Source organism: Sorex araneus, chromosome 4 (genome assembly GCF_027595985.1).
Source record: "Sorex araneus isolate mSorAra2 chromosome 4, mSorAra2.pri, whole genome shotgun sequence".
NCBI lineage: Eukaryota > Metazoa > Chordata > Mammalia > Eulipotyphla > Soricidae > Sorex > Sorex araneus.
Window position 1 is genome coordinate 162,807,868 of NC_073305.1, and position 18,715 is coordinate 162,826,582.

Genomic DNA, 18,715 nt, shown 5'->3' on the forward strand with positions numbered 1-18,715 from the left:
ACAAGACCTGCCTCTCCTCATCTTTTATCACCTCCGCCATCATGTGAGATGTCTCTGGCTTTTACTTGGTGTGACATCAAGTGGTTTACAGGCTTTATCTTCACAGCCCCTCGGTGAGGCAGACACTGCTATTACTCTCATTTTATTATGAGAAGTCTGAGACACAGAGAAGTGAAGTAACCTGGCTGATGTCTTACAATTAAATCAGTCGTGGAACTGGAGTTTAAACTCTGGACTGTCTGACTGGAGAAGCAAACAAAGAAGCTGTTCTATTAGACACACAACTTGGAATACCTCCCAGTGAGTCAAGTTCCTTCTCTACAATGGGTTGAGTGACCGGCCACCGGAGAAGTCCTGAGGTTCTAATGCCACGGTGGCCTTTGCCATCATCTCTTTCTGACTCTTCACTTTTCAGATTTTAAGATCTTTTGATCTTTGGCCTTGAAGGAAAAAATAAATAATGGCTGCCTCGTCATGATGATTCACTTCATGTTCAAGCTTCAGTCTCTGACTTACCTAATCCATCTAGTAACAAGCACTTATTCTTTCTAGTCCTGAGCCTGACTCACGATATAGCTGCTCTGGTATGTGCTAATGTCCCAATGCCTCCCACTAATTCACATCCCTTAGCTGCTGGGAACTTGTCTGAGAGCCGTGGCCGCTTGCACACACTATATTCAGGAACAATTTTAGGGCACCAGAGGCCGAGACTGGCCCCAGCACTGTCTACAATTCCCAAACTGCTTAGGATAGATCTTGGAGAGCACAATACTAAGTGAAGTTAGAAAGACATACTCTATAATCTCACTTCTAAGTGGACTCTCAGATCCAAATGCAAACAAACCACACATAGTATCTTCTCACACAGAGATGTGGGGAGGTGCCAGAAGTAAAGGGGATGGGAAAAATGGGTCAAAGGCACACATTTCCAGTGACAAAATAAGTAAGCTATTACTTACAACTTACTTATAATTACATCCCACAGGGATGTAATGTGTAACAAGTTGTCTATGGCAATACTATAATAACATATATTTGGAAGTTACTAAGTGAATAAATCTTTTGTTTTTTGGCCACTCCCTGTGATGGTTGGGGGCTGCTCCTGGCTCTGTGCTTGGGGAAAACTCCAGGTTGTGCACAAGGGACCACATGTTGCTGGGAAGGTTAAACTTGGGCTTACTATGTTCAAAACATGTGAAAAAAATAGTTCTAAAAAAACCTTTACTAATAAACAAAAATAAAAACAAAAAAAACAAAACCTTTGCTACAAGAAGAAAAAAATGTACTTGATGATGAATAGTAACTAAACTTATTGTGACGAGCATTCTGCAAAGCAGACAAAAATTGTGTGTTATACACCTGAAACAAGTATAATGCTGCACGCCCATTCTATCTCAACTGAAAATAAGGAGCATGAATCAGCATCCAGACATCTCTCTGGTGTGTGTAAGGGGATAGCCTTTTCCCCTACGAGTCGCAGGATGCATGCCTAGTTCTAAAACTTCAGAAAAATCTACTACTTTTATCTGAAACCACAGAATCATTCTCTTTAGAGGAATTTTAACATGGATCATGCTGATCCTGTACATACTGAAGGATGCTTAACTAGCTGACAGAGCAGAGAGAAAAGAGACCTATTAACCTTTATAGAAGCTAATGAATTTTAGAAATAAATGACTTTACAAAATAACTTATGTTAGCAATTATGGCAGTTCCATACAATAAAAAGTATAACCACTGTGCTAATTCGCTATTGAATGTGTAAACACACAGAGTGAAGTCTTTAGAACACTGCTTGACCTATAATTACTGCTCAATCAACATTAACACAACCATTATTACTAATACGAAAGAATGTGGAGTTAGTAAAACCAGAAAGCATTTATTAGACATGTTTTTTATGCTTCACACTGTCATGTATTAGAATATTAAAACAATCAGAAAACCACTGTGAGGGCCAGAGTGGGAAGGGCATTGGCCTGCATGTGGCCAACCTGGGTTTGATCCCAGGCATCCCATGTGGTCCCCCGAGCATCGCCAGGAGTGACTCCTAAGTGCAGACCCAGGAGTAACCCCTGAGCATTGCTGGGTATTGCCCCCAAAACTTGGAAAAATAATTAAAAAAAAACCCTGTCATATTCTTTTATAGTTTAGAATATAAAAAAAGATAGAGAAAAATCTAACCAGACAAATTTCAGGAACAGAAAAAAATTACAGATTGTCAGTTGAGATAGAATAGTCATGTAAGACATAACATTTAGTAAGGAAATTAGAGAATGTCCCAAAGAGAAGAGATCAAGAAGCTTGAGAATGCTTCAAAGAGGAACTAACTATGACAGAGCCGGAGGAATAAAGAACGTCTCTTAGTTCTGGGGATGAAGATAAAAATATATTTTTATAGGGACCACATGTAGTGGTTCTGGGGGGCTGGGGGCTACTTCCAGCCTTGCTAGCCCCAGTGTGGTGACACAGAGAGTTGCTTGGATGCCGGCGCTGGGCTGCAGGACTTGGTGATGCTCAAGGTCCAAGTAGAACTGAATACTGAGCTGAAGACCTCCCACACGTGCTCTCCCACGCTGAACTCCCCCTCACCCCCTCAACCCTCAATTTATTAAGCCCTGGATTAGCAGAAGACAACAAATTTAAAGGCATTGAGATGATGAAAGAGCTACATGGGACTACATGGACTTAGGGACAGAGAGGATGGCTACTTGCACCTGTATAATAGGCCGGGGCTAGCAGAAGTCCCCAGGAGAGGACTAGGCCGAGTTCAGGCTGAGCATGGCAGCAAGTGGTCAACTAAGTCACAGCATAGCTTGGTGGCACAAATGATGAGAAAATGTTTTCTATAAAAATTGCAAGAGCTAAGACTGGCATCAAAAATAACTGAAATAATTTATGGAAATCAGAAAAATACTGGTGTAGCTGAAACAGAGAAATTACCCAGGGGAATCAGATCTAGAGTAAAAGTTGATGAGCAACAGAGTTATATGGAAATTATGTTTGGCTAAAAGGGAGGCATTTATTGCATTTTAAGTAACTGTAACTGTTGAACCTAACTGTTGAACCCATATCAACAAATGAGAACTGAAGCTATGAGAACACGTTTGGTTCTTCTTGGAAGAAAGGTTTGGTTCTTCTTGGAAGAAAATAAAATTAACGCTTCGGTGAAAAAGAGGCAGAAGTCACGAGGGGGCGTTTTAAGGAACGGTTTAAATAGAATCAGATGAAATAGAGTGGCTGTAGCAATTCCTTCATTCTAAAGCTTTTAAGGCATAAAAATAAAGCTTTCAGAGTCCATATGCTTAACCAAATGGAAAGAACAGCCTCATACATGAAGAATTATATGTGCTAAATTGAAGGATAAGGTAGAAAGAGCATGCCATCTGACATAATCCTACCATAGAAGCATTAAAGCATGACTCAGAGACTTAACCCACAGAAAAATATTATTAATAGAAACTCCTGTTTGCAAAACAGCACAAAAATGATCTGCCACCAAAAAACAAAACAGTAAGGTCAAATTTTCATTTCTACTGTTTTCTTAAGAGAATATGTGGGTTCTAAAAAAAAAAATCTTTATGATTTCAATTATAATTTTAATTTACATGCAAATCAGAGGCACTGGCCAATCATTTTTAATTTTGGTTCATTGGAATGTATGGAATGTCTCTCCCCCCCAACCTTATTTTTTTTTTTTTTTTTGCTTTTTGGGTCACACCTGGCGATGCACAGGGGTTACTCCTGGCTCTGCACTCAGGAATCACCCCTGGCCATGCTCAGGGGACCATATGGGATGCTGGGATTTGAACCCGGGTCGGCCGCTTGCAAGGCAAACGCCCTACCCGCTGTGCTATCTCTCCAGCCCCACCCCAACCTTATTTTTAACCTGAAAAGGTTTAAAGTTGGAAATCATGGTTGCTGCTGGCCTTATAAACTTTGTGTTTTTAAAAAAGCAATGTTGAAAAGATCTGTGGCAGTCTCCCCCATTTTAATATCCTACTGTCTTCATTACCTCTAAAAAGCACAACGTATGGGAAGCTGCTCAGGTGAGCCCTTTCATTTTCGTCCAAAATTATTTTTTAAAACATCATTCTTATCTTTTCTAAGGCACTGCCTAAATTACAAGGTAGATTTAAGATGACTCACAAGTATATATTATGTATATTTACAGATGTTTGTGTATTCATGAAGATTGAAGGGCGCCTCTCAAGACCTAGTTTCTAGTAGGACGGTTTAAGTGAAAAAAAAAAAAAAAAGTGAAACAGCACTACTTTAAAATGCAGAGATAGGCCAGGAATTAAGGTGCTTGCCTTGTACATTTCTGACCCTGTTCGATTTCTTGCACTAGGAGTGATTCCTGTACCAGCTAGGAGTGGCCCCTAAACAAAAAATAAAATGCAAGAAAAAATGCAATTTATGCAAAAGATAAATAAAATTGAAATCAGAGTATTTCATTAATTTTTTTCACTTTGAACAACAAGAGATATTAGAATTAAGGAAAACTAGGCTATTTAACATGCAGTGGTAAGAGCAAAGAGAAAAACCAGGCATCTCTATTAGCTGACTCAACAAAGCTCTAAAACTTTACAAGAGGTTAATGTAGTACATGAACACTATTCTGATCCATATAAAGGGGGAGCATGTTGGGTCTCTTCCCATTTGCTCTGACACCCTTGCTCTATAACCCCTCCCTTTTATATTCTAGGAGGACACTTCTTCATCCTTCCAGGGTGAATGGGTGTATCTACGGGTTCTCAGCATCTCAGTATAGCCCCTTAAAGGCACACACCACGCCATTTTAGCATTGCTGTGTGCTTATCTGCCTCCTCAACTAGTCTGAAGCGAGGCTTTCTGGCGGGCGGACGCTTAACCTTTACTCATCTTTTTACCACAATACCTGGCCAAAAAAAAGATTTTCTTTTTTTTTAAAGCACATGAATAAATGAGTAATATGCTGCATCACCCATATGAACTGAAATGGGGCTACATTTAAAAAAAAATCAGTCATTCAAAATATAGTCAGTACTTGTAGGAACAATCTGCAGTGTCTTAAAACTTTTAAGTATGAGAGGTAAATGATTTTGATCTGGTTAGAATATCAATTTTACACACACACACACACGTACACACATGCACACATACACACGGGTACACACACTTGCACATGCTCACACACACGCACGCACATACACACATATAGCCTTCTGATGCTATGGAGTGACTTCCTTCCATTCAAGCAGCCCAGAGCCTACACTACTATGAGTCTAAGGAGATGTGGAATTGTGCCCGGTCTGACCCAGCAGGATGGGGTAAGAGCAGAGAGGACTCAAGTGCTTGTCTTTGGGATAGATCTAAAGGCAGAGAGCAAACACCAGTGACCCAGAGAGGTGTCAGTTTCTTCCATGTGGCTCTTTCAGAGCCTCTTCCTGCTACGGTGGCCGTGTCCTTTCCCTGCTTCTCAGTTCTGGTCCACCTGTCAAACCAAGTGTGACAGGGAGCAGTAGGCAAGTATGGAGGAGGAAGAGCTCCAGGCTGCAGAGGGCTCCTCGGGGCCCCAGACGGGCCTGCTCTCCACGGCCAGCCCAGGAAAATTTAAGCCTGGGCGGAAACTCCGGGCACAAACTTCAGAGCTTGCTCACTTCCAGAAAGCTGTTGAAGTTTTTGTTGAAAAGACCTTGGCAGCAAGAGAAATGACCTCATAGGACTTTATGGTGAAAGAGAAAAAAAAAAGCCTATGCTGTAAGAACGCAAATAATGACAATAGACTTTTGAGACCCCACTTCTAGGGAAGGGCACAGATCTGGCTGAATTCTTCAGAGTAAGGGTGGGACAAGAGGGAGGGAGGGGGAGGGGGGAGACAGAGAGAGGGAGAGAGAGGGGGGAAGAGACAGAGGGACAGAGGGACAGAGAGATGGGCTACAGGCACTGGGGTTCCTAATGTAACATCAGTGCACACAGAATTCAGCTGAGTTTCAGAAAAGTTGTAGGTTAAGTATTGGAAAGATTTTGGTAACCAAATCCTACTTTCATGTTTTTGTGCCATACCCAGCGATGCTCAGGGATTACTCCTGGCTCTGAGCTCAGGAATTACTTCTGGCGGGGGTCAGGGGACCTTATGGGATGCCAAAGATCAAATTTGGGTTGGCCACATGCAAGGCAAGCACTCTGCCCGCTGTACTATCAACTCTAGCTCGAACCAAATCCTACTTTTAAAATACAGAGACACTCTAGAAACAGAGAGGCACACTGAGAGGCATTTCAGCTTTCCAAAGGATAGAAGGAGTGAATCCTGTTTCAGCAACTCTGCCTTAATGCACATCAAAGTACAGGAGGAGCTGGCGCCCACATCCTTGCTCAATGTTCTAGCAAACAATCACTGCTGAGTGCTGATCTCTGCTTCCGGGCAAACCAGTCCCGTGACCCAGCTCTCTCTGGTGATGGCAAATACTGCAGTTGCGAATCTTACACAGAGGCATTAGGAAAGGGCGAAAGAAAGCCAGATGCTCAACACCAGACACCAGGTCATGTGCTTTCTTGGGCAGCAAGCTGATAGTTCAACAACCTGGAGCTGGGAATGGGCTCAGAACTGTCCACATTTTAAAAAAAGAACCATATGCTTACCATTCTTGCATTTTTTTTTAAGTTGTAAAATGCAGGCTGAGTCATCATGCACTCATACATGAATCCCCTTGAGTCCACATTAACTTGATGATAAGGAATAAAATTGACCCTAATTTTATATTTTCTATCCCTAAGGGGCTAGACCTTACAGTCATTTAAAGTTTAGTGCTATGTTCCTGTAACATGAAAATCTGTTTCCTAATGCGTCCGGCAAAGCCCACAAGGGCACACTCGAGAGCATGGTTATGACAGTCGTTGCCCGTGTCCTGGGTGAAGTGTCTTAGCTCCTAAAGGGGAGAGACAGTGTGCAGGGGGGGTCCGTGAGAGCTACCTAGCTGTTTCTCCCGCTCCTCACGGCGCTCCCGGGCCAGTCGCTGCCTGTCATCAACCCGCAGCACAGGTGGAGGGTCTGAAAAGGAGAGAAAAAAAGCGTAAGAGCAAGAACAGATTTTAAAATAGAAGGTACATTTTTGTTCAGCACATTTAAATCAAATATTACTGTCTAGTATCAATTGGTACCTAATGACTATGGTTTCAGTAATATACTCCATTGCTATCATTTTCGGAAAATTTCCAAGCGTTTCCCTTCTATTTTTAAAGTGCATAAAAATGTGACTGTAGCTATTTTTATCTATTTTCACAAGTGTATCCGGTATTTTGTGTTTTGGTGGTGCTGGAGGGCAGTGCTGTCAATCGAACATTTTGAGTTCTTAAACTAGTGACCTCCTATTATTCTTATGCTGTAAAAAAGTCTACTCAGAGACATTGTACAGAGGAAAAGGTTCATGCCTTGGCTGGCTTCTATTCAATCCCTGGCACCACATGGTCCCCCAAGCAAAGCTGGGTGCAGCCCTGGAGATCTGTGGGACCTCAAGGTATGACCCTTCCTGATGGCCTTTAGTTACTGCGAGGGTGACTTGGAAGATCCACAGCCCCACAGAGACTGAAGGACACCACAGCGTAGGTCCCTCATCCTGAGCTGCCAGTCGAAAATGGTCAGGAGGGGCCCCTGTCCTCATGAAAAGTGCTTTAAATCCCCCTCCCCATAACCGAACCAAAGGGAAAAATTTTGGAGTTAGATGCAGACATGTTCGGTATCTGTTCTGTCGCTCACTATGCAAATATGGCCATTTATCACCCACCTCTCCCAGTGTCACTAATTTTATTTTACTACCTATAAAATGAAGATAAAACTAGAACCTCCCTAATCTCACAACAGGCATTAAATAATGCTTTAAAGGGTGTGGGTATACTGTCCAGCACATGCTAAGCCCCACTAAATGTGCAATTTTATATATTGCACACCTACTATACTAAGTGCTCAAAGAAAACAGTCAATAAAAACAATATTTCTCTTTTTTTTTTTTTTGGCTTTTTGGGTTACACCCGGCAATGTACCAGGGTTACTCCTGGCTCTGCACTTAGGAATTACTCCTGGCGGTGCTCAGGGGACCATATGGGATGCTGGGAATTGAACCCGGGTCGGCCGCATGTAAGGCGAATGCCTTACCCGCTGTGCTATAGCTCCAGCCCCAAAACAATGAATATTTCTGTCCCAGAGGGTTTACAGTTTACCCAAAAAATTTCAACCAGGGGCCAGAGCAATAGTACAGTGGATAGAGCATTTGCCTTGCACGTGACCAATCCAGTTTGATCCCTTATGGTCCCCTAAGCACCGTCAGAAGTAATTTCTGAGTGCAGAGCCAGGAGTAACCCCCTGAGCATTGCTGGTTGTGAGCCCCCCCCAAAAAAGGAAAAAAAATTCAACAAACAGGACCAGTAGATAAAAAAATATATGTGGATAATAAAAGCTATGCAGAATTTTCTACTGAGAAAAATATAAAGGAGACAACAAAGGAATAAAAGAAATTAAGAAATGGCAAGGAATGTATAACATTTTAGCCAGGGGCCACAAGGGGAGGGAGTGGCAGGGAGGGAGTTGGCTACCTGTGGTGATAACTTATGCAAAACTTGATCCAAGGAGACAGGGAGATCAAAGGAGCAGAGGACAAGCAAGTCTAGCATGCACGGGGTCCCAGGATTCGACTCCCAGAGCAGGCACTGGAAGCTTCTCTGACCACTGTCAAGTGTAGCTCTGGTGGTGCCCAAGAGTCACTGGTCCAGCACTAAACTGTCCAGTCATACACTTGATCAAATATTGCTGGGCATTGGCCCTGGGTATATCCTGAGCACTGCTGGAGAGCTCCCTGCCCCAAATTTAAAAAGAAAATCTCATGCTGAAGGTGAGAGGGCTAGCTAAGCAGATATTCCAAGAGACAGAAAGCAAGTACAAAGGCTCTGGGGTTGTGAGTACTTAGTGCGTTCAGCAAGAAGGTGCTGGTGCAAGAATAAAGCGTCGATCCCTTAGGGATGACGGTAAAGACAGAGCAGGCTCACTGGATAAGGTGAAGACGTTGTCACACTCTGGGTGTGACGGCTCTGGGGGCCTTCTTCATGCAGAGGATCCCACAAACAGGCTGATTCTACTACCATGTAAAAACATAAAAATAATCATGCTGGTGGTGATAATTGCATTTAAAAATCAGTTTCATCTGTGCCTTTAGTAAAATGATAGCATATTTTAACTCATATTAAAAATAAATTCACTGGAATGTTACTTGAGAGACAATATGGTAGAGCTTCACCGACTGACTTAAAGGCTTCAATCCAAATGCCTCTCAAATGTTACAGATTCTGTAAGGCTAGGGGAAATAAAAGCTGCAGAAACGCCCTGTAGGAGTCTGCAACATGAGCGCGGCTGGAGAATTCTATTCTACTTTTGATGTTTTGGTACTGGGGAGCTAATCTAGGTCTCCAACATACTAGGCAGGCACTCTCCCACCGAGGGACGGCTCTGGCCACGGAGTATGTTGTGCTTTGGTTTTTGCTTTGGGGGCTACACTTACAAGTTCTCAGGGGCTATTCCAGGTCTATTTTCCAGGGGGTCACACAGTTTCAGAGATCAAACTACAAAGTATGTTCTTAAAGAGAAACAAAACAACTAGCAGTAGGAATTCCTGGCTCACACACATGACGAGCATTCTGTATATTTAGCAGTCACTTAGAAGTTTTCATCTATTTTTTGTAGGAAATTTCACAAGAAATTAGAGCTCCTAACCTGAAAAGATTTACTGCTAAAACTAAAAAATGGTATAGAGAACACCTCCTTAGGCACTTCGTGAAGTTCCATATTTGCGGGGGAAGGGGTGGTTTCGGTCATTATTTTTGGTGAAAGGAAATGTCATAATAAAATGGTATTCTAAAGATAAATGTATGAGAATGAAAATAAAATCAGACCAGACTATTAATACTTATTATTATCCTTTAAATAATGAGTTTACTCACTCATGAAAACTTATTTAAATATGACATAAAAATAAACCTTATTTATAAAGGTCATAAGTATACTATAGGATATTTATAAAGCATTTTAATGAACTTAAGTTACACTGACAAATTCTGTTCACAGACAGTATGGCAACATACAAAATTTGATGTTTCTACTTTTCTAGTATCTGATGAATTTTATACCAATTTTAAAGATAGTCTTCATGAGAAATACAGCACACGCTTACTTTCACTCCACCCCAAATGACCTTGAATAGTTTGAAATGCTAACAGGCATTTCTGTAGTAATGTGGCAATCTCCCAATATCCAGTGCAAATTTGTCTTTTAGATGCATAGTTGGAAACTGGGAGGGAAAGAGATAACAGATTTTCCCAAACTCTATGCTATCATTTCATATGAAAATTATGCTAACCACAAGTAACAAACAGAACCCTGTAACACATGTGAAAAATAGTTGCACAGTATACTCCACAACTGATGAGTTACTATAAGACAGGCTGATCTGCAGATTGCAAGAGTTTTCAGTTGCTTTCTTTGAGATTAGTTCTGTCATTATTACCATTTTTCATCTGGAATTTGTTTTCAGAAAATAAAGCACTAATGAAGTAGTTCTAAAGAGTGTGGTGCCCAGTGAATGTGATAGGCCACTGATCTAAGTTGTTTAATAACCTGAAACTAGAAAATATGGAGTTGTAGACTGAAAAAGGACTTCTATTTAAACTCTCCTGATTGCATCAATAAAAAGGTGACTTTGGTGCTGGAATGTTAATAGCACTAGAGGCAGATTCACAATATCTGTGAAAGGGGGAAGGGAGGAGGTGGCCTTGTAGGCTGTGTTTACTGCTTTATTCCCTATGTCTAGGGCTGGCTGCATTATATAGAAGAGAGGACATTCAATACCTTCTTGTTGAATGAGTGAGCAAATGACCTTGAATAACTTTCAAAACCTTCCAATGCAGCAAACTAATAACAATCTTTTATCAAACAGCGGACTTATCTTTAAAGATAGGATTTTAACAATAAAAAAATAATAATAAGTGCATAGTTCCAAATAAACAGTGAATGTTCTGTAATTATTTGTCTATCTCTCATTTCCACCTTCACATCACTTTCCCCTGGAACAATTAGAAAAAGAAAAACAATAGAAAATAATCAAACATTATGGCCATTACATTTATGTTTCCCGATAATCCTAACATTGTTAGGATCAAATTAATTTACTGACACTCAGAAGGAAAAATGGTTTTATTGAGTGGGTGTGGGTCAGCTGGGCCACCCCTGACTGTGTTTAGGAATCACACCTGAAGTACTCAGAGGATCTTAGTCGGTACCTGAGATCCCACTGGACTCAGCTGTGTGCAAGGCAAGGGTCTAAGCCCTATACAGTTCCTCTAATCGTTTGGAGGCAAAGTTTTAGGAGAGACTAAACATTGGTGTACGTAAGCTTTTGTTGCACTCTGCAGCCAGCAGTGACCCCCTGAATGCCAGGCCAGCAGTAGAGGCAGAATACTGCCTGTGTAGTACAGAAACCAAAAAAAATTAATGGTGTGACCCTGAAAACTAGGATATTTGATTAGTGAAAGGGAGTGTTCTACAGAATGAAAGTTAACAAACTACACTCCCCTAACTCACGTTCAATAAAGTCAAAAAGTTTTACCCAGGGGGCTGGATTGATAGCACAGTGGGTAGGGCGTTTGCCTTGCATCCGGCCGACCTGGGTTTGTTTCCCAGCATCCCATATGATCCCCCGAGCACCGCCAGGAGTAATTCCTGAGTGCACAGCCAGAAGTAACCCCTGTGCATTGCTGGGTGTGACCCAAAAAGCAGAAAAAAAAAAAAGTTTTATCCAAGCTAACCCTCCAATATCTTTATTGGGTCCTTCCAAGATACTTAGAAAAATAGTATGGTAATTTTTATAGTAAGTCTTTGTTACTTTTTGGCCACACTCAGCTGAGCTCAGGGCTTACTCCTGGCTCTGCATTCAGGGATCACTCATGGAGGACTCAAGGGGCAGTATGGGGTGCCAGGGATCAAATCCAGGTAAGCCTTGTGCAAGGCAAGCCCCCTACCCTCTGTACTATCTCTATGGCCTTAAACATCTTCTATATACCGTTTCGTAGCTCAAGAAAGTTGCAAAGGATGCTCTAAAAACAAAATCTGAGATAAAATGTCTCTGCATTTAACTTTAGCAATAGAAATGAAAAGGCCCCACAAAGAGATGTACAGTAGGAGTGGAGATTTCTTTGGCCTCTGTTCTCTTTAGACTCTGTGCAGATCTCTACACCACTTAATTCGGTGCAAGAATTAGCTATATTGGTTTACTCCACCATAATATCAACTACAGTGCAGTAATTCTCTGTTTGTGTTTGCGTGCGTGTGTGTGTATGTGTGTGTGAGTGAGAGACACCCCACTGTATTCAGGGTTTAGTCCTAGCTCAGCACTCAGGGATCACTCCTCACTCCTGGTGGGGCTCAGGGGACCACATGGGGTGCCAGGGATCAAACCCAGGTTGGCTGTGTACAAAGCAAATGATTTACCCGTTGTACTATCACTTTGGCTCTGGGATTGTCTTATTTTAGTAATAACTCCCTCATATTTACACTAAAATGACATGAATGAGTTATCAAGATATAAAAGTATAAATTGCAAAATAAAAACAATAGAAATTAGAAGCAAAGAATGATGGGATAGCCAGATGAAAAAAAGAGTATAAATCATTTATCTATGTTTAATTTTCACAATAAAGCAAACTGTTTTCATACAAAAGAACACCTTCCACAGGAAGCTCACTTTAGTGTAAAGAGCAAAAGTCCACTAGCTAAAGTCTGCAATTACAGGGTCCTGTTTTATTCATATAAGATGCCATATAGGCACTAAGGCAACTAAACAAATATAATGGATGGATGTAGATGGATATGTGGGTAGATAAGGGAATGAATGAAATGGCAAACTGACTTAACTGAGGGAAATCTCAACTTGTTGATTAAAATCCAACTGAAACAACACAGTACTTGTCACTACTGTCTGCTTATAAAATGCTTAAAACACTATTTGCAATTTGTCTTCTACATGGCAAGTTTTATCTGTTAGATTTATCTATTCTGTTCAAGGCCATTTCCACATGGAAGAGAATCAGAATGCTGAGAACAATGGTAATGTTTTCTATGTGGCTAGATGCCGTCATATCCAATTTCTGTTCTCACTGATCACTGTTCATGAGTGACCTCAGCTTGGATGCTGTACAACACAGGCATCCAAGCATTTCCTGGGGTGCTTGATTTGCCTTTACCTCCTTTGATTGATTGTCTCTTAGGTTCATACTGTATATGTATCTCTCCCAGGACCATATAATAGTTGCTGGGTACCTAGAAGCAATTTCATCTTCTATTCAGTTCTTTCTATTATGTTTACAGACTGCTTTTTTTTTTCTTTCTTTTGTTTTTACATATATAACCTGAGTGAGTCATCCTCTATTAAATGAAACTACTGTGTAGGTGTACTGTCATTGCAGGGAATGAAGAACTCAAGCAATTCTACACCAACTTTGCTATGTGTCAAGATCACATAATTTTTTGAAAAGTAATAAACAAGATATGCAATAATCCTGGGCATATAGTTACCAACAGTCCTATTCTGTTTAGCACTTCAAAAAGAAAAGTCTAAACTGTTGTAACTTCTACAATGCTTGACAACAAGCAACACAAAGCATCATTACATTGATACATGACCCTAGAGGTGCATTAGGAATGTGTTTGAATCTTCACCTAAGTGAGAACATCAAGACTTTGAGAGATTCTCTTAGAGAAGCCAGTAGGGGTATGTACTTTGTCAGGGGCCAAGATCTCCTAAATTCTAACTTGGCTTTAAGGCTTGTGGACCAACTTTTTTTACCACCTTACAGCAAAAACGAGCACCATACCTGGTTTATTGCCTGAATGGGTGTTGTTTTGTCCTGAAATCGCATGAGAGGGCCGGTTGGAGGCAGCAGTTTTCTTTTCATGCACTTTGTAGTTGTCAGGAGCTATACAAATGAGACAGAAGGAACAGACATTTAGTTTCTTCAAACTTGTTCAGGAAATCCACATTTGTTGCTGACTTCTCTTTCAGGTACTGGCTTGATTCAGGAAACACAAGGATGAATTAGTTATTTTTGTTTTTGTGGTCAGGGGTTCACACCCATCGTTTTGCTCAGGGCTTACTTTTGGCACTGCACTCAGGAATCATTCGTTGTGGGGCTCAGGGGACCATATTGGTACCTTGGTACTGGAGATTGAATTAGGGTTGCTACATACAAGACAAGTGCCCTACCCACTACCATCCTTATTCTGGCCCCAAGGAAGAGTCACTGAGAACCCCGTCTCCTAGTCTCCTATAGCTATGCAAAGGAAGGACACATCCAAAATTCAATGGTTTTTAATAGAATTTCCCACCATGTGGAATTTACCATGTTAGTTTCCACCACATGGGATTTGACTTGAATTCCACCGTGTAAAAGAAAATGTGATGGGTACTTAAGTACTCTGGTCTTGGTTCTTATAAAGTGAATGTGTTAGGAAGCAAAAAATTCTAAGAACATAACTAAGAGCAATATACTAAGATTTTGGAAAAAACTTAGACCAACAGTTATTAAAGAGACTAAGGGAAATGCATTTGAAGAAAGACACAAAGGGCAGAAAACACCAGGCAATTCTCTGGTTGGGAAGGAAGAGAGTTCTCCAAATCCAAGTAAATTTTTCTTTAAGATTTTTATTTGATATGGTTTCAATGATTTCATCCATTTCTCCTATGCTGTCCTATTTGTCTGTATATAATTGTTAACGGTAGAGTTCTCTTGTCCCTGAGCCTGGCTGTCTTCACCAGGGTCCCTTAAAGGGGATGGGTTGAGTTTTCTTCCCCACCCCAAGCAGAGCCCCAGCAGCCAAAGACCTCTAGAACCCAGCCACAGCCATGCTCAAGGCCACTCTCCACATATTCGGATGAGCCTCACAGATGAAGGAACCGGCAGAGGAACCCAGGTGTGCGGGACCCGGAGCTGAGATCTCCAAGCCTGCTCAGATCGGGACTGGGCCTCTTTCGCCCAGATCCCCCATTTTCCAGTACCTAGGCGGTCACACCCAGAAACTGCCCCTGGCACTGTGTAATCCCATCAACAGCCAATATCCAGAGATTATAAAACCAAGCTCTCGAAAGCCACATCTTAAAGCCTAGTTCTCCCTCTTGGAGAACGTGGCAAGCTACCGAGAGTTTCCTGCCCAAATGGGAGAGCCTGGCAAGCTCAAATGGCATATTCATATGCCAAAACCAGTAACAATGATGGGTCTCATTCCCCTGACCCTGAAAGAGCCTCCAATGTGGCACCGTTGGGAAGGATGAGTAACGAGAGGTTTCTAAAATCTCAGGGCTAGGACAAATGGAGACGTTACTGATACTGCTTGAGAAAATCAACAAATCAATGGGATGATGATGATGATGATGATGATGATGGTTTCAAAGAATAGTTAAAAGATTTCTTCCTACTCTTTCTCAGAGAAATCATGTATAAAACCACACGCATGATTTTCTCTGCCTCAAAACGTGCTCCACCAGAGATGGGTACTCGATCATTGTATGACTGAAACGTAAGCATGAAAGTTTATAAGTCTGTAACTGTACCTCATGGTGATTCATGTAAAAATAAAAAATAAAAAAAAATTAAAAATTAATTGAATAAGAAAAAAAAACACCCAACAACGTGCTCTACCTATAGTCTTCACCACGAAAGCAATTCCATTCTCCTGTCTGACTAGGCCTAGCAATCATTCTTGACTTCCTTCTTATCATCTCTTACATTCAATCTATTATTTTAGCTCTAACTTTAAAAATAAAATCTCATTTTTGCCACTGCATTTCATACTATGTCTTCCCTGTGTGACTGCAATAACCTTAACTAGTCTACCTGATCTGACCACTCACCCCCTTCTATTTTCTTCTCAGTAGCTGGGGTTGAAACGTAAATCCTTTCTTGTCATTCCCAGAAGCCAAACTCTCAACAGCTGCTGTCCCACTCAGTAAAACTCAAGGTCTCCATCACTGCCTGGAAGATTTGATACAATCTGGCTCTTACTTCCACTACTTCTTCCTCTTATTTATCTGTTCTACTTGTATTGCCTAACTCATTCCATGCATCTATCTCAGCATGCCCTGAAATGCTGTCCTAGATATCAACATGGGTCTCCATTCACTCTCTTTTTCTGCTCTAATATGACATCAGAGACTCTCCTTGTCCTGAAGATAGCAAACCCATCACCCCCATTACTTCTTACCCTAATTTCTTTTGTAGATCTTACTCCCAATACATTACATATTCATTATCTACATTAGACTCAGAACTAGATAGTACTTAGAAAACCAGATTCATTTGCTCAGGGGTATGATAGTAATTATGCTCCAGGAAGACCAAATTTTAAAATGGTACCTAACATGTACTGAAAACCGATTACTAAAATTATGATCTCTAAATGGGAAAACTGAATTTTTTATAGTTTTCTATCAATTAAGATTAGCTAGTGTGGAAAAACCACAGATTAAGTTGTAAAAATACTCTATATAGTGGCCTTAAAAATGTCCAGTTTCAAATGATTTGCTTTAAATAACACCTTCAAATGCAAAGGTTAATTGGTTTGAGCTTCCTTTGCCATATTTGTAGGAAAGGTCTATAAAGATTCAGAGGAGAATGGGCAGACAGCAAATGAAAAGTGAAAGAGCAAAAGGCTTTCATGAGAGGTTTCTGATAGAATTTTGTCCTTGGCAGAAGTATCTCTTATGCTGAAGTATGGGAACAAAGCAAGCTAAGTCCCAGAGGAGCCAGGACAGGCCCTGACACTGTTTTAACAAGAATGTCAGAGAACATGCTGGTTTCTGTAACGCTGTGATAAGACATGCTCTCAACCCTCCTGCCTAAAGGAAGTTGCCAGTTTGCACTAAGCTGCAGCAGAGATGGCAGATATATATGGTGCATGGCATTTTTATGGCATAACAGTCTCAAGTCCCAGCATCGTATTTGGAAGTTTTGTGGCTCACTATGGACAGCATAACCTTTCCCCTGATTCACCAAGTTAATTTTCTTAAAACTGCCCAGAAAGAAGTTAATAGTTAAGAAAGATAAGCAGAGGGAAGAATGCCCCACAGATTTGAAGTCATGGATTATAGTTTTCTTCTGATGGCTCCTTTAAGGACACACAGCAAGTAAAGCCTTACTCAATTAGTAACTGATTTATGAAACTTTTATTTGTTATTTTCAGCTAACTGAAAGGGAATTAATATTATTTATATTTCCAATGCATTGATTTCTTTCTTAGCTTAGTAAGCTTACTAGAATCTTTCCTTATGACTGAGCATTTGCAATCCCCTCAAGTCCTGACAAATAAGTATCAACTCTAAGTGAATTTTATGGACAAGAACTAGGGAAGAAGTTAGAAAGACTCTAACAAATGTTCACTGCAAGTGACATTTCCAAATAATCCCCAAGAGAGGGGCCATGGACTAAAAGGATCAGATCCACAGTGGCACACTCAAAAAACCCCTGATCAAGGGGTGGTGTTGGGGACACACTGTCATTTGCTTTATTGTCTTGAAACTCAAATGAAAAGGGCTGGAATGTGGCTTAGTGGCGGAGCACCTGCCTTGCATGTGAGAGGCCATTAGTTTGATTCCCGGCAGCTGGGAGGGAGGGAAGGCGGGAAGGCGGGAAGGCAGGAAGGCAGGAGGGCAGGAAGGAAGGAAGGTTAAATTTGAGAAATACATTTCAATTAAGCTGGAGGTCTAGTTTCTTACATTTCAACTTATCTACTTCTGACTTTTAGTAGGTTCACTCTAGTTGAATATCAATTTGCCACTGAATTGTCATCTCAAGGTTTCATCTGAATTCCAGAAGATCCACTAACTCCTACTCATAAAAATACAAATTTGGGATATGGCCCAAGTGGCCGCACGTGTGTGGCCTCTCCATTGTTGGATGACCATGATCCCGGAGGCCAGCTAAACAACTTTTTGGTACCAGCAGCTTCTTGCAGAAATGCCTCCAGACTGTGAACTAAGCCACGGCCCCATGCCGCCCCAGGAGGAGAAAGGTTTTTCTCTCTTGGCTTTTTCTTTCAGGGGGGGGGCGGGGGCAGGGAAGGTGTGGCGAATGCCATATTATAAGGACCACTAAAGAGAGGTAAAAATTTCCCTGGACTTAGTTACTAAAATACTAAAACACAGAAACCCAAAACCATGCAGCCACGACCTCATATTTCTTCATTCTCAGCAATGGAAAACAAATTATCAAATGCTTCTTTTTCAGCACGTCTGATTTTGGGGGGGAAACTCCAAACAATAATAGTGAGTTTTTTGGTAATACTGAATGTAATCAAAGTAAAGAGAAAGTAAAGTGAAATTTATCAGCTACACAGGCGGGGGGTGTGGAGCGGGGTGGGAGGGGGAGGTATACTGGGGTTCTTGGTGGTGGAATATGTGCACTGGTGAAGGGATGGGTGTTTGAGCATTGTATAACTGAGACTTAAGCCTGAATGCTTTGTAACTTTCTACATGGTGATTCAGTAATAATAATAAAAAAAAACCCCACAAATTTGGATTCTACATTATTTTTTTTCTGTTTATGTAAAACTGATAGGTTAGACTTGGTAAAATAAAAGTAATACAAACTGTTAGATTCGTTTGGTCAAAGATTATTAAACTGCCTTCCCCCCTCTCCTTTATCT

At 41.1% G+C, this 18,715-nt stretch overlaps 1 protein-coding gene across 7 annotated transcripts in view; it reads right to left on the bottom strand.

Annotated features, from left to right (window-relative positions):
* MAP7 (microtubule associated protein 7) overlaps positions 1-18,715 on the bottom strand; it is a 174,743-nt gene that overhangs the window by 55,997 nt on the left and 100,031 nt on the right. For all 7 annotated transcript variants that reach the window (XM_055136323.1, XM_055136325.1, XM_055136324.1 and 4 more), the window contains exons 2-3: positions 13,894-13,995; positions 6,956-7,033 (exon numbers count right to left, since the gene is read on the bottom strand). In XM_055136323.1, the coding sequence (XP_054992298.1) occupies positions 6,956-7,033; positions 13,894-13,995 (180 nt within the window). The remainder of the gene's footprint in view (positions 1-6,955; positions 7,034-13,893; positions 13,996-18,715) is intronic.